The sequence below is a fragment of the Penicillium mononematosum genome, assembly GCF_028829835.1.
Source record: "Penicillium mononematosum strain IBT 11891 chromosome Unknown utg000003l:1.0-8172316.0:1.0-8177699.0, whole genome shotgun sequence".
NCBI lineage: Eukaryota > Fungi > Ascomycota > Eurotiomycetes > Eurotiales > Aspergillaceae > Penicillium > Penicillium mononematosum.
Window position 1 is genome coordinate 5,620,466 of NW_026643273.1, and position 21,785 is coordinate 5,642,250.

The 21,785-nt window shown below is 48.1% G+C and overlaps 9 protein-coding genes across 9 annotated transcripts; 5 read left to right on the forward strand and 4 right to left on the reverse strand.

The window, feature by feature from the left end:
* Window positions 1-103: 103 nt before the first annotated feature.
* Window positions 104-3,884, forward strand: N7519_007156 (cytochrome P450; the record flags this gene model as incomplete). The annotated part of the gene is made up of 10 exons (XM_057293932.1): window positions 104-361; window positions 428-437; window positions 475-1,205; window positions 1,494-1,654; window positions 1,734-1,903; window positions 2,163-2,607; window positions 2,667-3,119; window positions 3,166-3,594; window positions 3,648-3,792; window positions 3,849-3,884. 10 exons carry the CDS (start codon window positions 104-106, stop codon window positions 3,882-3,884), a joined length of 2,838 nt encoding a protein of 945 aa, XP_057148743.1.
* Window positions 3,885-5,136: 1,252 nt separating this feature from the next.
* Window positions 5,137-7,056, forward strand: N7519_007157 (sugar porter family MFS transporter; the record flags this gene model as incomplete). Its single annotated transcript, XM_057293933.1, has 7 exons — window positions 5,137-5,226; window positions 5,286-5,362; window positions 5,415-5,769; window positions 5,823-6,386; window positions 6,442-6,600; window positions 6,656-6,857; window positions 6,908-7,056. The coding sequence occupies 7 exons, from the start codon at window positions 5,137-5,139 to the stop codon at window positions 7,054-7,056; spliced, it is 1,596 nt and encodes a 531-aa protein (XP_057148744.1).
* A 999-nt stretch (window positions 7,057-8,055) lies between these two features.
* N7519_007158 (uncharacterized protein) lies at window positions 8,056-9,410 on the reverse strand (the record flags this gene model as incomplete). Its single annotated transcript, XM_057293934.1, has 3 exons — window positions 8,056-8,439; window positions 8,501-8,647; window positions 9,291-9,410. 3 exons carry the CDS (start codon window positions 9,408-9,410, stop codon window positions 8,056-8,058), a joined length of 651 nt encoding a protein of 216 aa, XP_057148745.1.
* Window positions 9,411-9,495: 85 nt separating this feature from the next.
* N7519_007159 (uncharacterized protein) lies at window positions 9,496-9,852 on the reverse strand (the record flags this gene model as incomplete). The annotated part of the gene is made up of 1 exon (XM_057293935.1): window positions 9,496-9,852. One exon carries the CDS (start codon window positions 9,850-9,852, stop codon window positions 9,496-9,498), a length of 357 nt encoding a protein of 118 aa, XP_057148746.1.
* A 1,688-nt stretch (window positions 9,853-11,540) lies between these two features.
* Window positions 11,541-12,482, forward strand: N7519_007160 (aldo/keto reductase family protein; the record flags this gene model as incomplete). Its single annotated transcript, XM_057293936.1, has 2 exons — window positions 11,541-12,056; window positions 12,147-12,482. 2 exons carry the CDS (start codon window positions 11,541-11,543, stop codon window positions 12,480-12,482), a joined length of 852 nt encoding a protein of 283 aa, XP_057148747.1.
* Window positions 12,483-12,572: 90 nt separating this feature from the next.
* On the reverse strand, window positions 12,573-14,407 carry N7519_007161 (initiator tRNA phosphoribosyl transferase family protein; the record flags this gene model as incomplete). The annotated part of the gene is made up of 4 exons (XM_057293937.1): window positions 12,573-12,727; window positions 12,815-13,478; window positions 13,575-13,747; window positions 14,137-14,407. 4 exons carry the CDS (start codon window positions 14,405-14,407, stop codon window positions 12,573-12,575), a joined length of 1,263 nt encoding a protein of 420 aa, XP_057148748.1.
* A 1,564-nt stretch (window positions 14,408-15,971) lies between these two features.
* N7519_007162 (HAD family hydrolase) lies at window positions 15,972-16,792 on the forward strand (the record flags this gene model as incomplete). Its single annotated transcript, XM_057293938.1, has 2 exons — window positions 15,972-15,980; window positions 16,040-16,792. The coding sequence occupies 2 exons, from the start codon at window positions 15,972-15,974 to the stop codon at window positions 16,790-16,792; spliced, it is 762 nt and encodes a 253-aa protein (XP_057148749.1).
* A 614-nt stretch (window positions 16,793-17,406) lies between these two features.
* N7519_007163 (MutT/nudix family protein) lies at window positions 17,407-18,638 on the forward strand (the record flags this gene model as incomplete). The annotated part of the gene is made up of 4 exons (XM_057293939.1): window positions 17,407-17,457; window positions 17,589-17,681; window positions 18,063-18,303; window positions 18,400-18,638. 4 exons carry the CDS (start codon window positions 17,407-17,409, stop codon window positions 18,636-18,638), a joined length of 624 nt encoding a protein of 207 aa, XP_057148750.1.
* Window positions 18,639-18,727: 89 nt separating this feature from the next.
* N7519_007164 (putative NUDIX family hydrolase) lies at window positions 18,728-19,817 on the reverse strand (the record flags this gene model as incomplete). The annotated part of the gene is made up of 2 exons (XM_057293940.1): window positions 18,728-19,240; window positions 19,407-19,817. The coding sequence occupies 2 exons, from the start codon at window positions 19,815-19,817 to the stop codon at window positions 18,728-18,730; spliced, it is 924 nt and encodes a 307-aa protein (XP_057148751.1).
* Between the last annotated feature and the right edge of the window lie 1,968 nt (window positions 19,818-21,785).

Here is a 21,785-nt window from a genome sequence, read left to right on the forward strand (position 1 = left end):
CTCCGCTCTCCATCTTTCGGAAATTATATTGTTTCTAGGATTCCAGATTGCCTGAGCTCAAACGTTTGTTAGAAACCCAGCTTCCTTTTCCACGGCCGTTACCATGGCTCCCAGTCGCCTTGAATCACCCCAGCATGCCCCAAGAGTCCGGACGGCAGAAAGCCCACAGCATACCAGCACCTTGGAACCTGCGGTCGATGACCAGTATGGTACATACTATCCAGCCGACCCGGAGACACTCAACCTTGAGTCCAATTTCGGACCCATGGACCCTAGCAGTGTCGGATACCTTCAGCCGACTTCAGTCGATACACCACTAGAAATTATGCATGAACGATTTGAGCGGGATGGATATCTCTTTGTATGTCTACTATCTCACGCTACCTAGGTGCCAGTATAATATGAGCTAATCCAGTTTGGAAACTAGGTAAAGGGATGTATACCCGAGAGAAGCCTCCCTGAAATGCCGTGAAGCCTACTTCGAATATATGGCAACGAGCGGTCTGCTGAAGGAAGGAACCTCGCCTGTTGAAGGGATCTTCTCTGGAAAAGACAGCCGGAAGTATCTGCCGCCAGGGAATCTCCGCCGTCTTTTCGGACTGAAAGACGACGCAGAGAGCGAGAAGTATCTCGAACTCATGATCTCGGCCCATTCAGCGCCTTTCTACCTAGAGTTCTGCGCGAATGAAGAGCTTCGAAAGTTTATCAGCAGATTCAACGGCTGGAAGAATCCACAAATGCTTCAACGCACCATGCTCCGTGCTTTCGTTCCCAATAGCGAGTTGACCCCTGTCCACTTCGACCAGATGTACCTACGTGCTGGTCCTCCTACAAGTATCACTGCATGGGTACCCATCGGAGACGTGTCTCTCGAGGGCGGTGGCCTGATGTACCTTGAGGGCTCCACTGATATCGGTCAGAAATGTGAAGCAGAGTTTTCGAGAAACGCACACAATCTGTCAGATGAGGAGCGCGTTAGTGCTTTCAACAAGAACATGAGTGATGGTGGCTTCTTGAGCCGCGATACAGTGGCGTATGGAAAAGAAGTGCATCGAAAATGGCTCATTGCTGAGTACGAGGCTGGAGACGTTATCTTCCATAATCCGTGGATGGTGCATGCTAGTTGCAAGAACAGGGATCCTAATGGTAAGATTCGGCTGGCAACCGATTTACGATTTGTTGATCCCGAGAAACCTTACGATCACGTATGTTGCCCTTTCCCGATTGAGTACTATCTGACTGTATGTTGGCTAATTTCTACAAGCGATGGATGAAGGTGTGGCGGCCTCTCGACGGCCTTTAATGGTCGCATTACATATAGAATATAAGGACCTGTGAAAATGACGCCGAAAATGACAATGATTATTCAATTTTCCATAGTTTAGCTCTGTTCTGCTATAACTGGGACTCGACCAGGTGTACTGCTCCTACAAAAAAGCTACCTGCCGGGCGAGTCGTTCTTGGGTAAACGCAATCAAGGACAAGCTTTCCAGAGTGATCTTCCGAAGCACACCTCTTTGAATGATCTTCTAGACTCTGTCTGCTACCGGGACATCGAGCTCTTCTATCTGAAAGACCCCCAAAGCAACCGGGATGTTCTGTGCGCTATCATCGAGTTCCGCAACCTCAAAGGTCGGCCAGAAGGCGCCGATGGGTAAGGCCTATATATGTTTCGTAATTTCATAGCTGGTCTGCTGCTAAATCTTCCTCTCTGGACCAAATTTTATACATAGGGATTACCAACTGGCGTACTGCCCTATTGCCCAAATTATTTCATTTGCCTTCCGTGACGGAGATTTCTCGGTCGATGGCGTCTCAGTTTACACTTTGCCGAAAGTATGGAGGACGCTACCACCTTCGGCTTACGCACTTGGCCACCGAAACCTGAAATTCCGGATGCCCCGTATGCTGTGCCAGAAAGTCGGATGCTGGCTATTGCAGTGTTAGGAAAACTGGCCAGGTGGTTACCTAATGGCCAACTAACAACTAACTGCGGGGAAGCATCAATCGGGGTCGACTTGTGGGGTAGAAATCCTATGGAAATGGCTGGAGCCCCAGCCGTCGCTGGCTATTGCAGTGTTAGAAAGAAAACTAGGCGGTTACCTAATGGCAACTAACTGAGGGGAAGCATCAATCGTCTCCGTTATAACCGACCTACAAAGTACGCTCAGCGGACAGATTGTCGTGGAACGTCGTCTGCCACAACGCTGGCATCAAGATGTTTATGACAATCGCGGCCGCTTTTGCGGTCAGTATCGCTTTCGTGGTTCATTATATTTGCCAGTCTCTGTTCTTCGGTCCTTTGGCTGGGATCCCAGGGCCGAAGTCCTTTGCTTTAACGAAATGGCGACTTGCTTTCGAAGACTACAAGGGCACGCGTACCCGCAAACTTCATGCACTTCATGAGCAATATGGGCCGGTGGTCCTCGTGGGTCCAAATGAGATATCATTCAACAGTCTTTCGGCATTGCGTGCAATTTATGGGGCCGGGAGCGGCTTTGAAAGGACCACATTCTATAATATGTTTTCGGCATACGGGCGGCAGAACATGTTCTCGTTTAGCTCTGTGAAACGGCATGGCGACCGGAAAAAACTCTTCGCACATGCGTATGCCAAGTCTACAGTACTGAAGGGGAGACGGCGCGCACGATTGAAACAAAGGCCAGAAAGTTCATAGAGCTTTTGGAGAGAGAGCGCAACGGTCGATCTATCGACATTTTCCCCACACTACATTACTTCTCTTTGGATAACATCACAGAGTTCGTATATGGCGATGCTGGCAAAACCGCATGTCTGGATAGCGTGGAAAAAGACTGTGCACTTCTTCGTGATATTATGGCCACTGGCAGTCGCAGATTTACATGGTTCATGGTCCATCACCCGAAATTCACGACTTGGCTTTACTCGAGGACCGGATTAATGGGCTGCATCGCTCGTCGGTTCTACCCACTGCAGGACCCGATACCATACACCGATATCAAACTGCATGCAATGAAAGCTTTCCGGACGTTCTCGAATTTCTCGACCGAAGAGAAGGCCAAGCAAACTTCTCTCATCTCAAAGCTCTGGAAGCATCATTCCACTCAGAAAGAGGGCGGCCTAGATGATCTCGACATAGCGTCTGAATGCGCAGACCACCTCGATGGGGGGGATTGACACTACAAGTGACACTCTTATGTTCGCAATTTGGTCTCTTTCTCGCCCTAAACATGAGAAGTTCCAGCAGAGACTCATCAATGAAGTCCGAAATCTATCAGAAGACGAGCTTAATGCGGACGGTATACCACGGACAGAAGTGGCCAGCAAGCTAGAATATGTGGATGCAGTTATCAAAGAAACGCTGAGACTCTTCGCGCCTCTTCCAGCGTCACAACCAAGATCGCTACCAAAAGACACAACCATCGATGGTTATCCCATTCCTGCCCGTACTGTCGTTTCAATCTCACCCTATATTCTACATCGGAACGAAAATGTTTTCAGGGACCCTCTAACGTTCGACCCAGGCCGCTGGCTTGATCCATCTCAGGACGCTGCGGCAATGAATAAGTTATTTTGGGCCTTCTCTAGTGGCGGACGGATGTGCATTGGGATGCAGTAAGACAGCTTCCAGTGGGTGATGTGAATGTTTTGTTACTTACACTCACTAGTCTTGCCATGGCTGAAATGACCACGTTTCTGGCTGCGCTTTACCGCAAATATACAACGGAACCCAGAGATGGCTTTGACATTGTCTCCCCTGGCATTACTAGCCGTTTTGAGGTCTTTTATGACGAGAGTTGCTGTGGTGTACGGGTATGTAATTCAATACCTGAACCTATCACTGGATTGTGCGCTTACTATAATCAAAGGAACATCAATGCCAAATTGTATTCAAGCCCCAGTGATATCCAAGGTTGAGAACCGTCTTGGTTGGTTATTACAAGTCAGGCGAAGAACAAAGCACATGCGGAGAGGTCTGACGCCTGGTCTGATGATTGCTGCCGTAGGCATCCCACCTGGATACAGGTCTCTCCTCGCAATCTCTTCTTCTTTCCTTGCCCACGCTTAGTTGCTTCCTTAATACTAATGCATTGGTTGCTCCTTTTGTAACTGAGCGTAACTCTCTTGGCAGATAAATGCCCGGTCATTATTCCCGACCCTAATGGCATTGCGCTTAAAATCTCTGCGTAGCCCTTTCCAGTCCGATTGACTTTGCCCAAATATCTGCTAACTTGCTTTCTGCGTCATTTAAAGCACCGTGACTAAGAATAAAGGGGAGGGCTTTTAAGAAGAGAGATGGGAGCTCCATACAGACCATTTCTAGGGTTAGTATATGGTGAAGACGTTGATCTATGAATCATAACTGTTTGACAAGCACTATGATGTAGCGCAGGTAACATATTGACGAGAGTCTGTTCAATGAATGGAACATTGAATCTATCGAGAGTCAAAGGTGGATGCAATATCTAAACCAAGGAGACCTAGGGTAAGGCTCGTGTAGACCCTCAGGTCTATAACTACATATGTAGAGAGAAAGCTACCACCTGCAAGATGGTAGAACTACTTCATATATCCCGGGTCTAGTCCCATGAGTTGAATGGTACATTCCAAGCAGATATTATTACTTAGTGAGCTTTGCTAAAGTGTTCAATGCAAACGGACCTATGTGCAACAGCTGCTTAGCCAGCATAAAGCCGGCTAGCTAGTCTCAGAGGACAGTCTTGACTTACATGATCTGATTACTATTCGCACATTTTTTTTCTCGTTTCTTTCAAGGGTGCCTACATCTTGCCTGTTCTGTGAGTGGTGGAATTTCTAGGTCTATCCTTTGCCAATTCTGTTGTCAAAAAGTCATGTGCCGTCTGGCTAGGCGATTTCCATGGGGCTGAGTACGTCTGGGGTAAATGCGGGGAAATTTTAATGTAGCCCCAGATTCCTATCTACCTAGGTAGGTCCAATATCAGACTTTTGCGGGGAAGGTTTGTCTTTGAGGGCCGTCTATTACCGCCATGCCAAGTGTTACTACAAGCTCACCAGTGCTGGGATTCTACTATACTTAGTACCAATGACATAGATAGTTGATATGCCATTCTTATTCCCCATTGCATACTCTCATCACCATATTCCAATTCTTCTTGCCCTATCCTCAATTTCATCATGCTTCTCCAGAAGTTCATTCGCAATGAGGCGGTTAGAACAGACCCTGTCAACATTTACAACCTTCGGACGATCGTCGTCAGTTTAGTGGTATGTTGCTTATAGTTCACTATAACCATCATAAACTACCGCTAACACTAGGAAAACAGGCATGTGGCGGTGCTTTGCTCTTTGGTATGGACATGGGAATTATCGGCGGAGTCTTGACTATGGGTCCATTCAAAGAGTAAGAAGACTTCTAATGTTATCCGGTATAACACGTCTCACATATCTTCCAGCGATTACGGCCTCAATAAGCTGACCACCACCGGTCACGCCAATTTGTCCTCTAACATCGTCTCCGTGATCCAGGCTGGCGCTTTCCTGGGATGTCTCATCGCAATATGGCTAGCCAACCGCATTGGCCGACGTTTGTCACTCATATTCGCGTCAGTACTTGTCTTTATTGGAGTCGCTTTGCAGGCCGCAGCTATGGGTCGCATTGCAGCGTTATATGTGGGCAGGTTTATTGCTGGAGTAGCGATTGGCATTGCATCGACAGTCAACCCGCTTTACGTGTCCGAAAATGCCCCTCGAGGTATTAGAGGGTTATTGACAGGGTTTTACCAGCTCAGTGTTGTGACTGGATTAACGGTACGATTTTCAGAATTTCTAAGAGCATGCTATTTGTAACTAACAATTACCAGCTCGCATTTTGGATTAACTATGGATGCTCCTTGCATATCAAGGGCAAACCACAGTACATCATTCCCTTAGCCCTCCAAGCCCTTCCCGCGGTGATCCTTTTCATTGGAATGATATTTGCAAACGAGTCACCGCGCTTCCTTGCCATGAAGAGCCCCGAGAAAGCACATGCTGTTCTATCGAAGCTACGCGACCTTCCAATGGATCATCCTTATGTGCAAAACGAAATGGAAGGAATTCTTCTCCAACTTGAAGAAGAGAGAGCACTTGCTGCTAACGCGTCTGCTTTTACTCTTTTCAAAGAGGCGTTTACGGTGAAGTCGTATCGGCGTCGGACTTTCCTATGTGTGACACTGATGATGTGGAGCAACCTGACTGGGACGAATGCCATGACTTACTACAGCCCGGAAATCTTCAAAAGCGTTGGTTTATCCGAGTCATCAGTTGGACTATTTGCAACGGGAATATACGGCATTGTCAAATTAGTTTCATGCTTCATTTTCATTTTCTTCGTGACAGATTCACTAGGTCGACGGCGGAGTTTGCTGTGGACCGGTGTTGTTCAGGTAGGAGTGTTACCACGATCATCATCCATACTTCATGCTAACGGACTTTATACAGGGAGTTGCCCTATTTTATGTCGGCTTTTACATTCGCTTTGATCCTCCTGTTAGTGGGATGAGCCCAACTGCTGCAGGCTATGTTGCCTTGGTGGCAATCTACATCTTCGCTGCTGTTTATCAATTTGGATGGGGTCCTGTTGTTTGGACATACTGTTCTGTACGCCAAATCATTGCAGACTTTTCTCTCTGGCCTTGTTTAACCATCAATATAGGAGATACCAGCCGCCCGTCTGCGAACTCTTCAGATGGGAATGGCAACAGCCAGCCAGTGGCTATTCAACTTCGTTGTCGCGAAGGCCACTCCAAGCATGTTCGCAACTCTTGGTGTCAACGGATTTGGTACTTACTTTATATATGGATCTTTCTGCTTTGCCATGGTCATTTTTGCTTGGTTCCTTGTACCAGAGACGAATGGTAAGCTCCGGTCCCAGCATTTGATTATTTTACTTGCTAATAAAGTATAGGCCTCTTGCTCGAGGATATGAACGAGCTCTTTGCCCAGGACAATATTAGGGCAAAATTCGTACCAACTCGCTTGCAGACCATCCAAAATGAGCGAGATCTCAAAGGAATTCCTGAAGTACAGCATGTCGATGATGTGCATCGTGTCTGAAGGTATGGGTCAGTTGTATGGTCACTTATCACTGACACAATTGCGAACGAATGGCTTGCTATTGGCATGACACTCAAGTATCTGCCTATAGAAACGAGTACCATATGGAACACAACATAAATGAGTACCATATGGAACACAACATATGCGTCTGGAATTATGTCTATAACGCAAATACTCGGGTACATTAGTCGGCCCCCTCGTGGAGCCTTCCCTTTTGCGTAAGGGGATTAAAGAACCTTGGAATTATACGGGGAAGCGCTAAATAGAACAATAATTTCAGAATAGGGTTCCACCGAGTAGTATAGTCAAAAGTGGAGCTATCTACGGTTTGGCTACAGTAAGTTTAGTTTGTAGAATCTACGTGGAGGAATTTGAGAGAGAGAACACCGAAATCTCATTGTATTAATTAATAAAGTAAACGTTTTAAGGGCCGGGCCATCTCCGCTACTTGCGCTCTAGTGAAAAATTGTGTTCACAGTCTATTATTTGTTAATTGCTCCAGCGCCAATAAGCACTTGTTCGCTACTAAGGTAGGTTTGGAATAGGAGCCAATGAGTTGGATCAGATGATTTTGCCAAGTGAGAAGGCCTCGCGGGTCATCCACATTATAACCATCGTAGAATGCTATCTTTTCTTCTCTGGTATCAAACCCTTGTGGCGAAACTCCATAGCCATTCTTAGCCCGGCCTGAGCTCGTAAACTGGATTTGTTCCTCTAGGTCAGTTGACCTTTCTGCAACTTCCCCTCCGACCACCGGGGCAGAGTAGCATGCACTGTCTCAGCGAGTGGCCACTCGATATGCTCGGCGAGAGAAGTGTCTCGCAGGGTCTGGGAGGTGGCCACCGGCAATGACTAGGGAAAGGCTCTGACCCTTCTCAAGGTCAGAGATTTTCCCCCCCCCCCCCACCAATTCTTTTACACCAGGCAGACCTTTCGTGGGATGGTATACTAAGTCTCAGGTCTAACATCGTTTTAAACAGGTTGGGACCGCAGCCTCTAGTGAGGTTGTCGGAAGCAATGTTGAACTCTGAGGGCAGTGCTCACAGCTCCCCCTCTAGTGGCCGGGGTAGATCTCAAGAGTTGTACAGCACGGTAAAGCTCCATTGGTCTAATACCACTAAAAAGCAACGTCTCGAAACCCTGCAGAGCAGCTTCGTGCGGGGAAAGGGACATCTTGTTCAGAAGTAAGCGAAGTGAGCTGTCGTACGGAGGGCAGTTTGCGGTCCAACCGTCAATTGGTTGAGTCGTAGGTGAATTGTCCCCACTGAGACTTGGACGCGACTTGGTTGCGACTTGGTACGCATTGGCGGCGATCAATTTGTCCGATGGCAATTTCCGGGCTTGTTCAATCCTGCTGACATTGAGAATCCCTAAGAACTGCTGCAGGGTGTCTTCTTGTTGTTCTTTGTCAATGGCTGGGGGGAAAGAGGGGGTATCTTACAGCACGGATGGTGGCGACGCGCGTGGTAAAGCGAGCAGCGTGGGCAATGGTACGGTCCGCAAGGACCTGAGCGGCGTCAGCCTCAGCCGTGACCTTGCAGATTGTACCCTGGGAGTTGGCCTTTCCGGCCAATATGTGTATGAAGGCCTATTCTTTGTTTCTGTAGAGAGAGCATCCCTGGTTTCTGTAGAGTGAGGCCTTCGGGCTTGCGTAGAAGCCCGAGGATTGCGAGTGATAGCAAGGAAGAAGAGAGATCAAAAGTGTTGACATACATGGGATGTCTTTGTCTCTTTGTACAGACTGAGCCTTTGCTAGTTTGCCATTTCTTTGTTTCTTTGTTAGTGCAGGCTTTATATACAGCCTGCTTTCCATAGGTTCATTATCACCTCTCTTCTTCCCGATTTTCCCATGCTAGTGCTATCCACTAGATCTCCAGTATTGTAGCCCTCAACAAAAAGCAAAGGGGAAGGTCTATATATAGTCATCTCAGAAGCGAAGGGAAATTGCGAGATATCCGAGGTGAAGGAAATGAATCACATACTTGATATAATATAGAAACTGTATGTAGAGGTATGCAATTGCTTCCTGTTGTGCAAATTGGCGCCCCCTGTTTGGTGAAAGGGTTGACATTTTCTATTAGTTTACATTAATCTCCATTAGTAGATTAATAGCATGCTCACGACAGGGGGGTTCAAGTTTATATTCTTCTCTCTTCTCTTCTATTCTTTTGTTAGCTCTCTTCCATCCCTTTTTTTATCACCTATGGTATCCCCCTTCTCTTTGCTATCACCCATGGTCTCTCTTTTCTACCGCCTGTGGCCTCTTCTTCTCTCTTCTTACTATCACCAGTCGACCTAACACAAAGTCCGGTCAAGATGTTCGCGACTCTCCCAGTCGAGCTGATAGGCATGATCTGCAGCTATCTACAGCTATCAGACTGGCAAGCTGTCAGATTATCATGTTCCGCATTGTACACAAAATCCCTCCAGAAATTCTCAGATCGGCACTTCAAGAGCATGCGCTTCATTGTAACAAGCAGCGGTCTCAGTGAACTGGAAGATATTTCCAAGTCTGACACTTTCCGGGACCGGGTTCAGGAGTTGTGGATAATCCCCATCGTTTTCGGAGGCTTTTATGAGATGGACAAGGACGTATTTGCCCACTCTTCCTATGCGGTGTCGACAAAAGGCTGCAGGCTGGCGAATGATGATGATGAATTGAAATCTCGTTATGCCGCATACCAAGCTATAGCCGCTGACCACCTCAACGTTCTTGTATCGGCCACCTTTGTCGACAGGCTTCGCAGATGTTTCGCATGTTTTCGCAACCTTGAAACAATCGGACTTTCCCATCACCCGACATCATTTCTACTCGATTCACGGCAACATACAGTTCGATTTCTAGGTTGGCGCGACCTGAAGAATCAGTTTTATGTCCGATTCTCACTTTCGTCTCTGTCGTATGTTAGAAGCAGCTGGACAGCCCGTTGCAGCACTTGGCCCCTATCATGCCTTTTGCAAGCGCTAAGCGGATCCAGCCGAAAAATCAGAAAGCTGCATACATGTTGTCCTGACGCTTGTGGCGTAGTTTCCTCAAATCTCATGCTGACGGAAGCACAGTACAATTCTCTTCTTGTTATCTTAGAAGAGCTGGAAGATCTCCATCTATGCATATGGTTTGAGGGGCTGAAGCGAAGTCACCATTTTTGCATCTCGGACCTGGATTGATCTTATGATCAAATTCGCTCCTAGTCTAAGAAGGCTAGCATTGTCGTCCATGTATGAGCAAAATACTCAACTCTTTCAGAGGTTTTCCCAGAACATTGTGTTCACCCGGCTCAGAGACCTTCACCTTGATTCGATTTGTACCACTTTTGGTGCCCTGAAAACGTTCCTCACCACTGCGAAGCCGACTCTAACTACTTTTACTCTCTGTCGGGTGAGAATACCTGTTGAAGAGCTTTATTCGACTTCGTCCGTCGAGATTCAGGGCGTTCTACTCTGGCAGCGTGTTTGGGACTTTTTCCGAGACGAGCTATCATCACTACAGAGGTTTTCTATGAGGAAAGTCGGCTGGAATCATATGATTGTGATTCAAGGACCTGGTGGCTTGAAACCGAGCACACATGCTGTTTATGATGGTACAATGACCAAAAGCTCGTTTAGTGAATGGATCAATCAACTCACACCAGTGTCGTCATGGGATCGCAGCCTGTGGATAGAATATGATAACGGTAAATAGTCAATATGCTCCTTGGCACTGTGGATTATATTCTAATAATATAAATAGTGGACTGGTTTAACAGAATGATGCCTCCAAACAGAAGGTCACCAGATTCCATTATATGTTCCTGTCCAAACAGATCAACGCCCTGCTCTTTGGGGTATAGTAAAAGCTGAGATCGAGATTTGGAGGCAGTGGATCAAGGCCACAAAGGAGGGATGTGAGGAACAAGACTCTTGCAAGGAGTATCTGTTTACAACGAGACTTGTAGTCTTTATGGAGACTTATCATGGCGGCAAACTACCTGAATACATGTGTTTACTAGAACTGACCAAAAACATAACCACCGAAGCTTGATTTGGTTTTCTCAAAAGCGCTCTAGTAAATTGCGCTATAAATCTCCAGGCAATGTTATTCGATGGCGCAATAGCATTATAAAAATAATAGTAAGCCCAGTCAGAAGCCCTAGTGGTCAAATGGTACATGTATGTATCACGCAATTCTCTGCCGACTAGGTACAATACAGGAACAAGTTTGTACAAAGGTCAGCTTTCGACAGTAAATAGGCAGGGGATTAGGGATTCTCGATCAGAAGAGTCCAACAGGATAAAATCAATTTGACTTGCCTATATTGGTAATATTGTAGAAAGCGTGATGTCGGAACCTTGGAAAGCCGCGGCCCGGGCAGGTGTTTGAGTTTAGTCATCCAAAATGAGGTCATTTTCGCAAAGCGGGGCCAGGAGATTATTCTTCTGAACTCGGCACTCCCAGTCAGTTTCTTTTCCTTTCGCAAACAATACCCCCAGATTTCTCCAAGATGTCCGCCTCATTCAATATCACCGATCGCCTTCCTCTCCCGAACTCGAGTGTCCGCATCCCGCGCCTCGGCTTCGGCGTTTACCGCTCCCCCACCAACCAGTGCGTGCAGTCTTGTCTGAAGGCATTGGACGCAGGCTACCGACACATCGACACGGCACAGTTCTACGCCAACGAGGCAGAAGTCGGCGAGGCACTGCGCACCACCCGCGTTCCCAGAGATGAGATCTTCGTTACGACCAAGATCCTCAGCCCCGCAGCCTCGGTCGAGGCTACCTACGATAAATTGCTGGCTTCCGTCCACAAGATTGCCGGCGCTGACGGATATGTCGACTTGTTCTTGATTCACTCTTCCAGCTCTGGCTCTTCTGGGCGGAAGCTTCTGTGGCAGGCGCTTGAGAAGCTGTACGCGGAGGGCAAGACGAAGAGTATCGGTGTTAGCAACTTCGGTGTGGGGCACATTGAGGAGATGCGCTCATATGCGCAAGTGTTCCCGCCTCATGTTAATCAAATTGAGGTAGGTGCTTTTACTTCTATTTCTACTCTAGAGTATCTACATAGCTAGATCTCTGGTTTGATCGTGATCACTGACATTCTATTTTTGCAGCTCCACCCTTGGTGCCAGCAGCGCGTCATCAACGAATACTGCCAGAAGAACGGCATTATCGTCGAGGCTTATTCGCCCATCGTACGAAACTATAAAGCCAATGACCCAACACTAGTGGAAGTCGCAAAGAAATACGGCAAGTCCACTCAGCAGGTCTTGATCCGCTATGCGCTGCAGAAGGGCTGGGTGCCTCTGCCCAAGACCGACAACCCCGAACGAATTGTGTCCAATGCGGATGTGTTCAACTTCGACCTCAGCGCGGAGGATATGACTGTGCTGGATTCACTCGACCAGGGCAATGCCGGCGCTATCGTGGAGGCCGTGGACAACGAATGAGCGATCTCCGGGGCATGTTATTTATGGCCCTGGCGCTTCGACACGAATCAGGACCTACCAAGCGATGCAATGTAGTCACATTGCTCGAGGTCAATAATCCGGCGGCTGCATCAGGAAAGCATTGACAGATTGAAGCGTGGCGCGAGACGGGTTCACGTCATGTTTCGACGACACGAGCCAGGCTAGGCGCTGTCGAATGAACTGCTTGCTGATCGCACGCTTGCTCAGTGAGGCATCGAAGTGGCCTGTAAAAAACAATTAGTTATTTTTCTCCTCTTATCACATAGCGTCTGAATCCATCACCCAGACCACCTGGGCCATTGCATACATACCCTCGTCATTATAAAACAGACAAACGATCGCCAGAAGCGTCCCTGCCGAAAGATCCTTCCCATTCTCGCATGTAACCAGTACCGACAGCGACGAATCCGCCCCAAGACGGGCGCCGATAAAGTCACGCACCTTATCCAGACATTTCCGTAGATCCCGGCTTCCCAGTTTCCCAGAATCGCAGCCCAAATTGAGCCTCTTCGAATTGCCTTCCGCAGCTGCAGGACTTGCATTGCAGTCAATGACAAGATCATACTTATCTCCAGCATCAACCCCGGCCCCCGAGCCAATGTATAAATTGCGCGTGGGAGAAATGAGCGCCGCGTCCTGAGCTACATCTAGCAGCTTATGCTCAGCCACCAGCCGCGCAATAAGCTCCGGCAATTCATCTTCAGGTGTCCTCTTCAAAACATCCTGGTTGGCCCAGAACACTGGCGGCGTCAGGCCATGTGCCCATGCCTCGCTATCATCACCCGCGCCTTGGATGTATCCACCCTCAGACATTTCAGCGCCATGCACGCGCCTCGAAGCGGAGCATAGTACGAGCAGATTGTACTCATCGCCCTTGTGCAGATCTTGCGGGTGGAAATATGTCCTGTTTGCCCACGCGATCTCGATTGGTTTGCCGAGTTGCTGGCGCAGATTATCCAGATCGAGTTTTAGGCTCTGGTTGTTATCAAGTATCAGCCATTTTTGTCTGGATGAAGAAGGGGGATGCGGTGCAACTATTGTGCAAGTTGCATTCGTGTTATGCATGTGTACCTTTAGTGAATGCACGAATCCTTCGATTCGGTTCTCGATTTGCGCTTCTTCCGATGCGCCCAGGTAATCGGGTGGAAGGCGGACTGGGTGATATGCAGTTGCGGATGGGAACAGGGCTCTGTTGAGGACGGCGCTCCAGATTGGGACGGTTTTTGATAATGCGTCGGGCATCACTAGGGACGGGTTAATAAATAGCTCAAGGCTTAGGCATAGTGACCATTTGGGAAAGGGGAGCGGGATGATCCTCTAATTGGGATGGTGCAGGTAGGGGTACATACGTTTTCCTCGGCGGGTTGAGTCCACAATTACACAGCTGCAGAATCAAAGAAAATATAGTCAGCTTTTTGCGTTTCCTTTACGGGCTCTTGTGAGGATTATGCAGTGATGGATTTGCCATGGCCCATATTTGGCTCAATGAAGGCCAGCCAAAGGCACTCTAACACAGACGTCACTCCACAAGCAAAGAAGACAGTAAGAAGGGGAATTATACTAACCCCCCCATGCTCCCTAGCTAGCGGGAGCAACTGCAAGTTCAGCCTACGAAAGCTAAAATCCCACTGACCGGTATGACCATCGGTGCTTTTGAAATAAGCACTGCCAGCCTTGGCCGTAGGCGGGATATACCAGCTTCCACAGCGCTCATTAGCGACCAGAGGTAAACCATAGTGGTCAGCGACCTCCTGCGCAAAAGCGGCATCGGTCTCAATAGACTGGAGCCGGTTGGCGACGGACAGCGCTGATTGACGCAGAGACGAAAGCGTCTGGGAGATTGACAGCTGCGCCGACGGGAAATGAAGGGACTCTAGTGTCGGGAAAGTATCGGAGGACCCCATGTTTTCTTTCTCTGGCTAGAGCTGTTGCCAAGTATATTTGGAATTCAAATATTGGTATCGGGTCGTACTCCGGGGTTGTACTAGGGGCCGTTTCGGGTTCGGCTGTGCAAAATGGCGATTTAGCCCGAGACCCGTTGAATCGTGCTGATTAATTGGTTTTGATTTGATGAAGGGTTATGTTGCGGTGTTTTTTCTTTTTGGTCTTCGGGCCAAATGTGAGAGGCCGTTGTGGAATTATCTTTTGGGATTTGAGTCTAGCCAATCAGGATGGTTGTATGAGGTGGACCCGGCTTTGTGCAATGTATGTATACGACACGCTGTGCTACATGGTTCCTGGTTGTGTAAATCTGTCTCTATTGGGATAGAATAATGAAATAATGAGTAAGGTTCTAGCAAGCCTACGCCAGGTTCCGGAGTGTCATGCTCCGGAAATGATAGTACGAAGTACACTTCCATGGTTGGGCACAACTCCCCCTGGCACGGAGATGATAATAGATTAACACTTTGACCATGTCGATAATAGAATGAGGTATAAGGCAGTCAAATGGCTCATCGTTCACCGGAACTGGAATAGTACTGTATGTACTCACTACCGAGGTAATGTTAATGTCGGGTTTTTCTCTTAAATCCCCGCCAAGCATGCTCCGAACGTCCAAGTGCATACTCCTTGCTCGATATCATCTGAGCGCGCCAGTTATTTGAGACGACACGGAAAAATGGACCAACGGGCGGAGCTTCGGGCCTGCATGCTTGTGTATGATTCTCAATCATTCCGTACCCCGGCTGCTTTTTCCGAATTGGAGTTCCGCCTCCCCTCGGAGGACAGTGAAAGAACAGTGAAAAGACGGGAGCATGGCCGTGCATGAGTTTGGGCCTAGTAGGCTGATGTATAGTCGTATCCAGCCCTGGGGCGATGTCCAATCAAACGGCCCATTTGCAATATAGAGTCCTGTACGATCTAGACATCAGGTGAGAAGGTTACTTGCATATTAAAAGTCACTTGACCAGAGCACTCATAGAAGAATGAGATAACGGGATTGTATATCAAGGCAAGTTTCAAACTCGGAAAACATTGAAGGGAATCGGTGAGAGAAAAGAAATGTGAGAAACTACGAGAAACTGCGAGGTGAAACCATTCGCACCTGCTCGGCGTAGAAAAAAGACGCTAGTCCATAAACAGACTAGTCCATTATAGGTCTGTGCTTTTTTATTGGCTGAATGTCTGGCCGTCTCCCCAGGTTCGAGGTATGAGATACCTGTTTTTGTACGAACAAACTGGGCCAATCTCAGGTATCTGGTACTTCTAGCCCCACGTCAGTGACCAGCCCCTCCCGCTCTGGCCCGATTTCCCCTTGGAGATTGTGAGCGCGGCGTCATTGCTTTTCGGGGTCAGCTCTTGCCTTGACTTAAATACTCCAGTCGCCTATTTCCTCAACGGCATTCCTCTTCTCTTCATTTGACCTGCATCCACCACTCTCCTAGATCATACTAGACAGATTCCACTTCTTCTCGCATTCCCATCTCAATAAACAAACATCCCGGATCTACTCTCCGTACTTTCATCATGACTAAGGTGCGAGGATTGCGGTATCTCCCAAGAGAGAGACCCACTGGTGCTAACCGGTACTGCAGATCACAGAAATCTTCTTCGATTGCGACAACACTCTGGTCCTCTCAGAGGAGCTGGCCTTCGAGGCCTGTGCCGACCTGGCCAATGAGATTTTGGAGGCCAATAACCTCCCCGACCGTTACACCGGCGAGGAGCTCATCAAGGACTTTGTTGGCCAGAACTTCCGTGGCATGATCGTCTCCCTCCAGAAGAAGTACGACTTCGAGATCGATGCAGAGAAGCTGGAAGAATACGTCACGAAGGAAGAGGACAAAGTCATCGCCAAGTTGAATGCTAAGGCTAAGCCCTGTATCGGTGCCAACGAGGAGCTGGAGAAGATTTTCGCGGCGCAGAAGTACGGTCTGGCGGTCGTATCCTCTTCCGCTTTGCGCCGCGTCCTCGCTTCCATCAAGAAGGTCGGTCAGGACAAGTTCTTTGACGAGGACAAGGTCTTCAGCGCCGCCAGCTCTCTGCCGAAGCCTACTTCGAAGCCCGACCCCGCTATCTACCTGTATGCTCTTGAGCAGGTCGGCAAGACTGCTGCCGAGACTGTTGCCATCGAGGACAGCAAGTCTGGCGCTCTTTCCGCGATTCGTGCTGGTATCCCCGTCATCGCCTACGTTGGCAGCTACAATGGCGAAGACACCCAGAATGCGATGGCGAAGGCCCTGACTGACCTTGGCGCAAAGACTGTCATGTACCATTGGTCTGAGTTTGAGGATCGTCTGAAGGATATCGAGAATGATGTCTCCGTTGATGTCCAGTCGAGCCTTTAAACGCACTGTCGCTGGTGACGCTTGCACGTCCACGATGTCATGATAGCGAGCGTATGGTCGTTATGGAGCTCTTTCTTCTTTTATTTGCTGCTTTTTGCGCCACTCTATGTATCATGGACACTTGATTTCTCTTGACGCTTTCCGTTCTCAAGAGCTTTTGGATTGCTTTGACACAAGAGTGGCAAGACTTGTTTGGGATTGGACTGTGTCCAGTCATTGCTACATTCTTCTTTGCCTGGTGCACTTTTATTCAGTATCTTCCGTCTTTGCATAGACAGGTTTTGATGCGCAATGAGATACCATTTAACTATACCTTTTCATTAGTCGGTTCGAGTCTTTACTTTATGCCCCGTAATATATAGCAATCTTTTCCATCCTAAGATTGAATACACTCAAGAAACATCGAAGGCATCAATATCAGACTGATAAGATAAGGGCTAACCCCGCTTCCCCCGCCATCCCGCCATCACCCCTCCCGAGGTCACTCCGGTTGGGATTGGTCGCAGATCTCGCAACGTCAGTCTAGGACTCCATTGGACGGATAAATCATACGCCATCGAATCTCCGCCACTTGTTCCCACTCTTTCAATCTAAACCACTGCCAACCCATTACAATGTCAGCTCGCGCGCAGGCCAAGTCGAAACTCGTCTCGCGGGGTCCGTTGGTATGTTTACTCCAATTTCCCCGAGAAGTCCCCCAGCAATTAAGTCCCAATCTGCTATGTATAAAATAGATTTGGGGTGGTATCACCAGTAGTACAGCGCTAGGCCATGACTGACAAGTTTTACCAAACAGGACCCCAACGAAGCCCGCTGGGCTCGCATGGTGAAGACAACATACACTGACCCCCTGGGTGTCGAGCGAACATGGGAATCAGCTGAGCGCACGGTAAGACCTATCCCGTTTTGTTTTCTGCTTATCCGTATTCTGCGCGTTGGTCGATGTCCGGGGTATATGCATGACACCCGGTGCAGGTATCGAGATGACACGAGGGCCACCTACGTGACAGACTAAGCTCCAGCCTCGTCTGAATCAGGAAATGTGGTTAGCGCTAGTGGGGCTCCCCATCCTCGGGAACCTGTGCTCCAGGTGGCATAAACCCGGGCGTTGCCCGACGTACCAACCGAAACCACATGACCATTGGTTGCCTTGCAATGTAATCTGTATTGGATGCATTGGTCGATCCCATTACCAGCCAGTTCAAGCAACCTTTAGAGCCTATGTTTTTGAAATTTGTATTTCGCATTTGATGCTAACCGCATTTTCCAGACTCGTCCTGCTGGTCTCGAGCTCGATGGCGTTGGGATCGTCGCTATTCTGAACAAAGATACCGGCTCGGAGCTGCTTCTCCAGAAGCAATACCGGCCGCCAATTGATGCGATTGTTATTGAGGTTCCTGCGGGGCTCATTGATGCGGGTGAGACGCCTGAGCAGTGTGCTGTTCGAGAACTTAAAGAGGAGACTGGTTACGTTGGTGTGGCGGAGCAGACTAGTCCAGTGATGTATAACGGTATGTGAGCGATGGCTGTCGGCTTTGTTTTCTTTTGCCTGCGTTGTTTGACCTTTTCGGGCGCTGAAAGCTGACGAATATATGTAACTTGATCAGACCCTGGACTTTGCAATACCAACCTGCATATGGTCCATGTCCGTGTCGATATGTCTCTTGCTGAGAACAAGAACCCAAAGCCTGAGCTTGAGGATAATGAGTTTATTGAATGCTTTACTGTTCCTTTGGACACGTTGTTTGACGAGATGAAGAAGCTTGAAAAAAAGGGTTATGCTATTGATGCCAGGGTTGGAACACTGGCTGAAGGAATCGAACTGGCAAAGAAATGGAAGTTGTGAGCTAGCAATTGTAGCATATCTCACTAGCTTGCAGTAGAACAATAAGTGATACAAACAACCCTCTATTGACACAAATCTACTATTCCCACTCAAAGCAACCCCTCCTGCTTCAACCCCTGATACAAAGCCCAAGCAGCCAACGTCTTCCCATCCCTAAGCCCCTCCTTCCACAAATCCGCCAAAGGAACAACCTTAAGCGTAATCTTCTCCCCGGACTCTCGCAATCCCGTCAATTTCCCCTGCAACTCCTCAATCTCCTTGCGAGGCATAGCCTTCTGACACAAAAACAACGGAATAAACTCATCACTCCCGCCAGGAGACGGGTAAACAGCACTCTGCAGGCGCTCACCGTAACCAGGTTCCTGTGCAGCCTGCAGCGCCAGCGAGGTCATATCAATTAAATCGCCCTGCTCAACCCGCAGCCCCGTCTCTTCTTGTATCTCTTTCGCCGCACCGCCAGCAAACGTCCCGCTGTCATCGAGCATCCCAGCCGGGATCTCCGGGAACGACAGCGAGCCCGCTGGAATACGGGGCTGGATGGTCAGGATAGCGCGCTTGTCATTTTCATTCGGGGAGGGTATATCATCCGGTTGGAGGATGAGCTATTCATAGAATTAGAAAAGAATGAAACAGGTTTATGTTTTCGATGGTGGGGCTGGGGCGTAATATTTCTTTTTCGCCTACATGTCTACATACGTAGAGCATAAAGGGAAAGCCCCTCTTATCGAGTATAAATGGTTCAAGTTTGGTGGTTGGGGGACAACTCACCAACATGCCGACACTGCCACCCCGCAGAAATACGCTACCGGGCAAAGTCTCGCCCTGGCCATTGGATACCTCTGCTTTCAATTTGATGAAGCCTAGTCGCCCGCCACCGAAGCGGTCGACGGACTGGATATCGATTTTGCGTAGGACATATGGATCACTGTGGAACTCGTGTGAGGGGTGTTCTTGTCGCGCGAGGGATTGCTGGAGGGTTGTTATCCAGATTTTAAAGGCTGGGAATGAGAGTAGATCATCCTGGCTTAGGTCTGGGATGCTATTCACGTTGAGGCTTGAGTTGGGGATTGTGAATGTTGACATGATTTTTGTCTTGGCTTTGATGCTGATGGTTGGTCTGTGTGCGGGGGTGGGCTGTGTTGGTTTTAGGTGTCGCGCGGCAAGGCGGAGGGAGTTCATTAATTCGTGAGATCTCTGGCCTTGGGGTGTTTTACGATGGGATTGGATTGGTTTGTGGGTGTTTTGGACACAGCGCGTACGTGTGGATGTTCATTGTTGTCAATGTTGCTTCTATGACGTCGTTGAAGGCTGGTACCCCTTTCCATACATGCACATCCTAAATGGACATTTTACATATGTAGACATTGTATAATTATAGGACTCCCTTTGAATATGTGATTAATTCATTAATTCTGCTATTGTCAAACGGCTGTCTCAAATGTGTTATGGATTCATTCTTAAGCCCGTTCGCAATTTTGGAGCTATCAGTCCTGGAATTCATATAGTTCCACCTTTTATTAGAGACAGCGACTAGCGCATAGCTGGTATTCAGGGGTCAACTCTACCAGGATGCCTTCTGCGCTGCTATTTTGATATCTCATCTTTTATATGTCTAGCACTCGTCGAGCCGCACTTGAACTTGACATTCCTACCACTGTAATCTCAAGCTTTTATCCCTTTTAAGAAAGAATCCATCGAATCAACAATTTTATTGGTCAATACAGTAGATTGGTCATCAAAATAAACTTTCCCAAGATTGCAGCTGCAGCTGCATCTCAATGTCGATGAGGCCCGACAGTCTCCCAGACTTCCTACATAACAAAGATTTACGATGTGTCTTGATGGCGACTAGACTTATATTTGCAGAGCCATATTAAGCCTATATGCTATACCAATCTTTCATTCTGTGGGTGTTCATATTCTTGTATGCGCACCGATATCGCGGGTTCAGAGGACATGCATGTCACACAAGCTCCGTTGGGCTCTAAAGAGATGCAAGTGGGAAAAGATTTCAGCCGAGTACTACAATAGCGGTCAACAGTGTCTACAACTGTATCTGTCTGAAGTGAATCCGCTAGTCATAGAACCATTTATGTTCTTAGCTAGTTCCTCAATCTCAAAATAGACTATGTATTAGTATGGGACTATGTATTAGTATGGCATCTACCTTCAATTGCTCATATTTAGGAAAACAAAGGGACCAGATGTCAGAGTCTTTCAATAAATCCCGTCAATGGTTACATGGATTTGCCTCATACTCCAAAGGTCGCATCCACCATTCTCAAAACAAAGCAAAAGCAACCTCCAAGATCATATGAGGGTAAACAAGACCAAGTAAACCCCAAACAGATGCATTAAAGATTCACCAATCGCATCATACCTTCCAAGGTAGCTGAGCACACACCCCTTTTCCATGCAAATAAGAAGATCCTAGATCCCTGAACTCTAGAAGTCACGTAGAATTTCACCCGTGTGGATTTCACCCGGGCGAAATCTGCAGCCAATCTTCCCCGCTTCAGCAAGACGCTAGAGCTCAACGCATGGTTCCATGCAAGCTTATTACACTAATTACACTAATTAAATATCAGAAAATCCAAGTCCATCCATTGTCGCATAATCTGTACTCCATAGGGGATTTCCCCTGGGACAAACAGACCTTCACCCGGGTGATGGATAAGTCGTGCGCCCACCAATATCTTTCCTGCTTCCTCCCGTGTGGCTTGCAATATCACATCATCGCTCCCTTGCAGCTCCATTTTAAGTTGATTCCCGCGAAGGTCGAAATTAACGGGCTAGATCCCCTTTGTTCGGGGGGGAAGTGGAGCGCGTAAGTTGCCTTGTAAATTGCGACCCAGGTGGGTACGTATGGATTGGGTGGCACAGGTTGTTTTACTATATTGGATTGTATATGTCTAATTGGATATTCAATAGAACTGAAACTGACTACATCCTACGAGTATGGAGTATGGAGTACACGCTGTTGTTTTTAGACTGGGCCCCTTAAAACGCACTCTTATTACGGGCGCTTAGGTGATAGGCTTAGGCAGCCCTGGAGCCCTGCCCAAGATTTCTGACAGGAAGTGGATTAACTAACGTCATCGTGCCAAGCCACTTGTTTTAGTTTCCGATGGATTCAAAGTCCAGGCT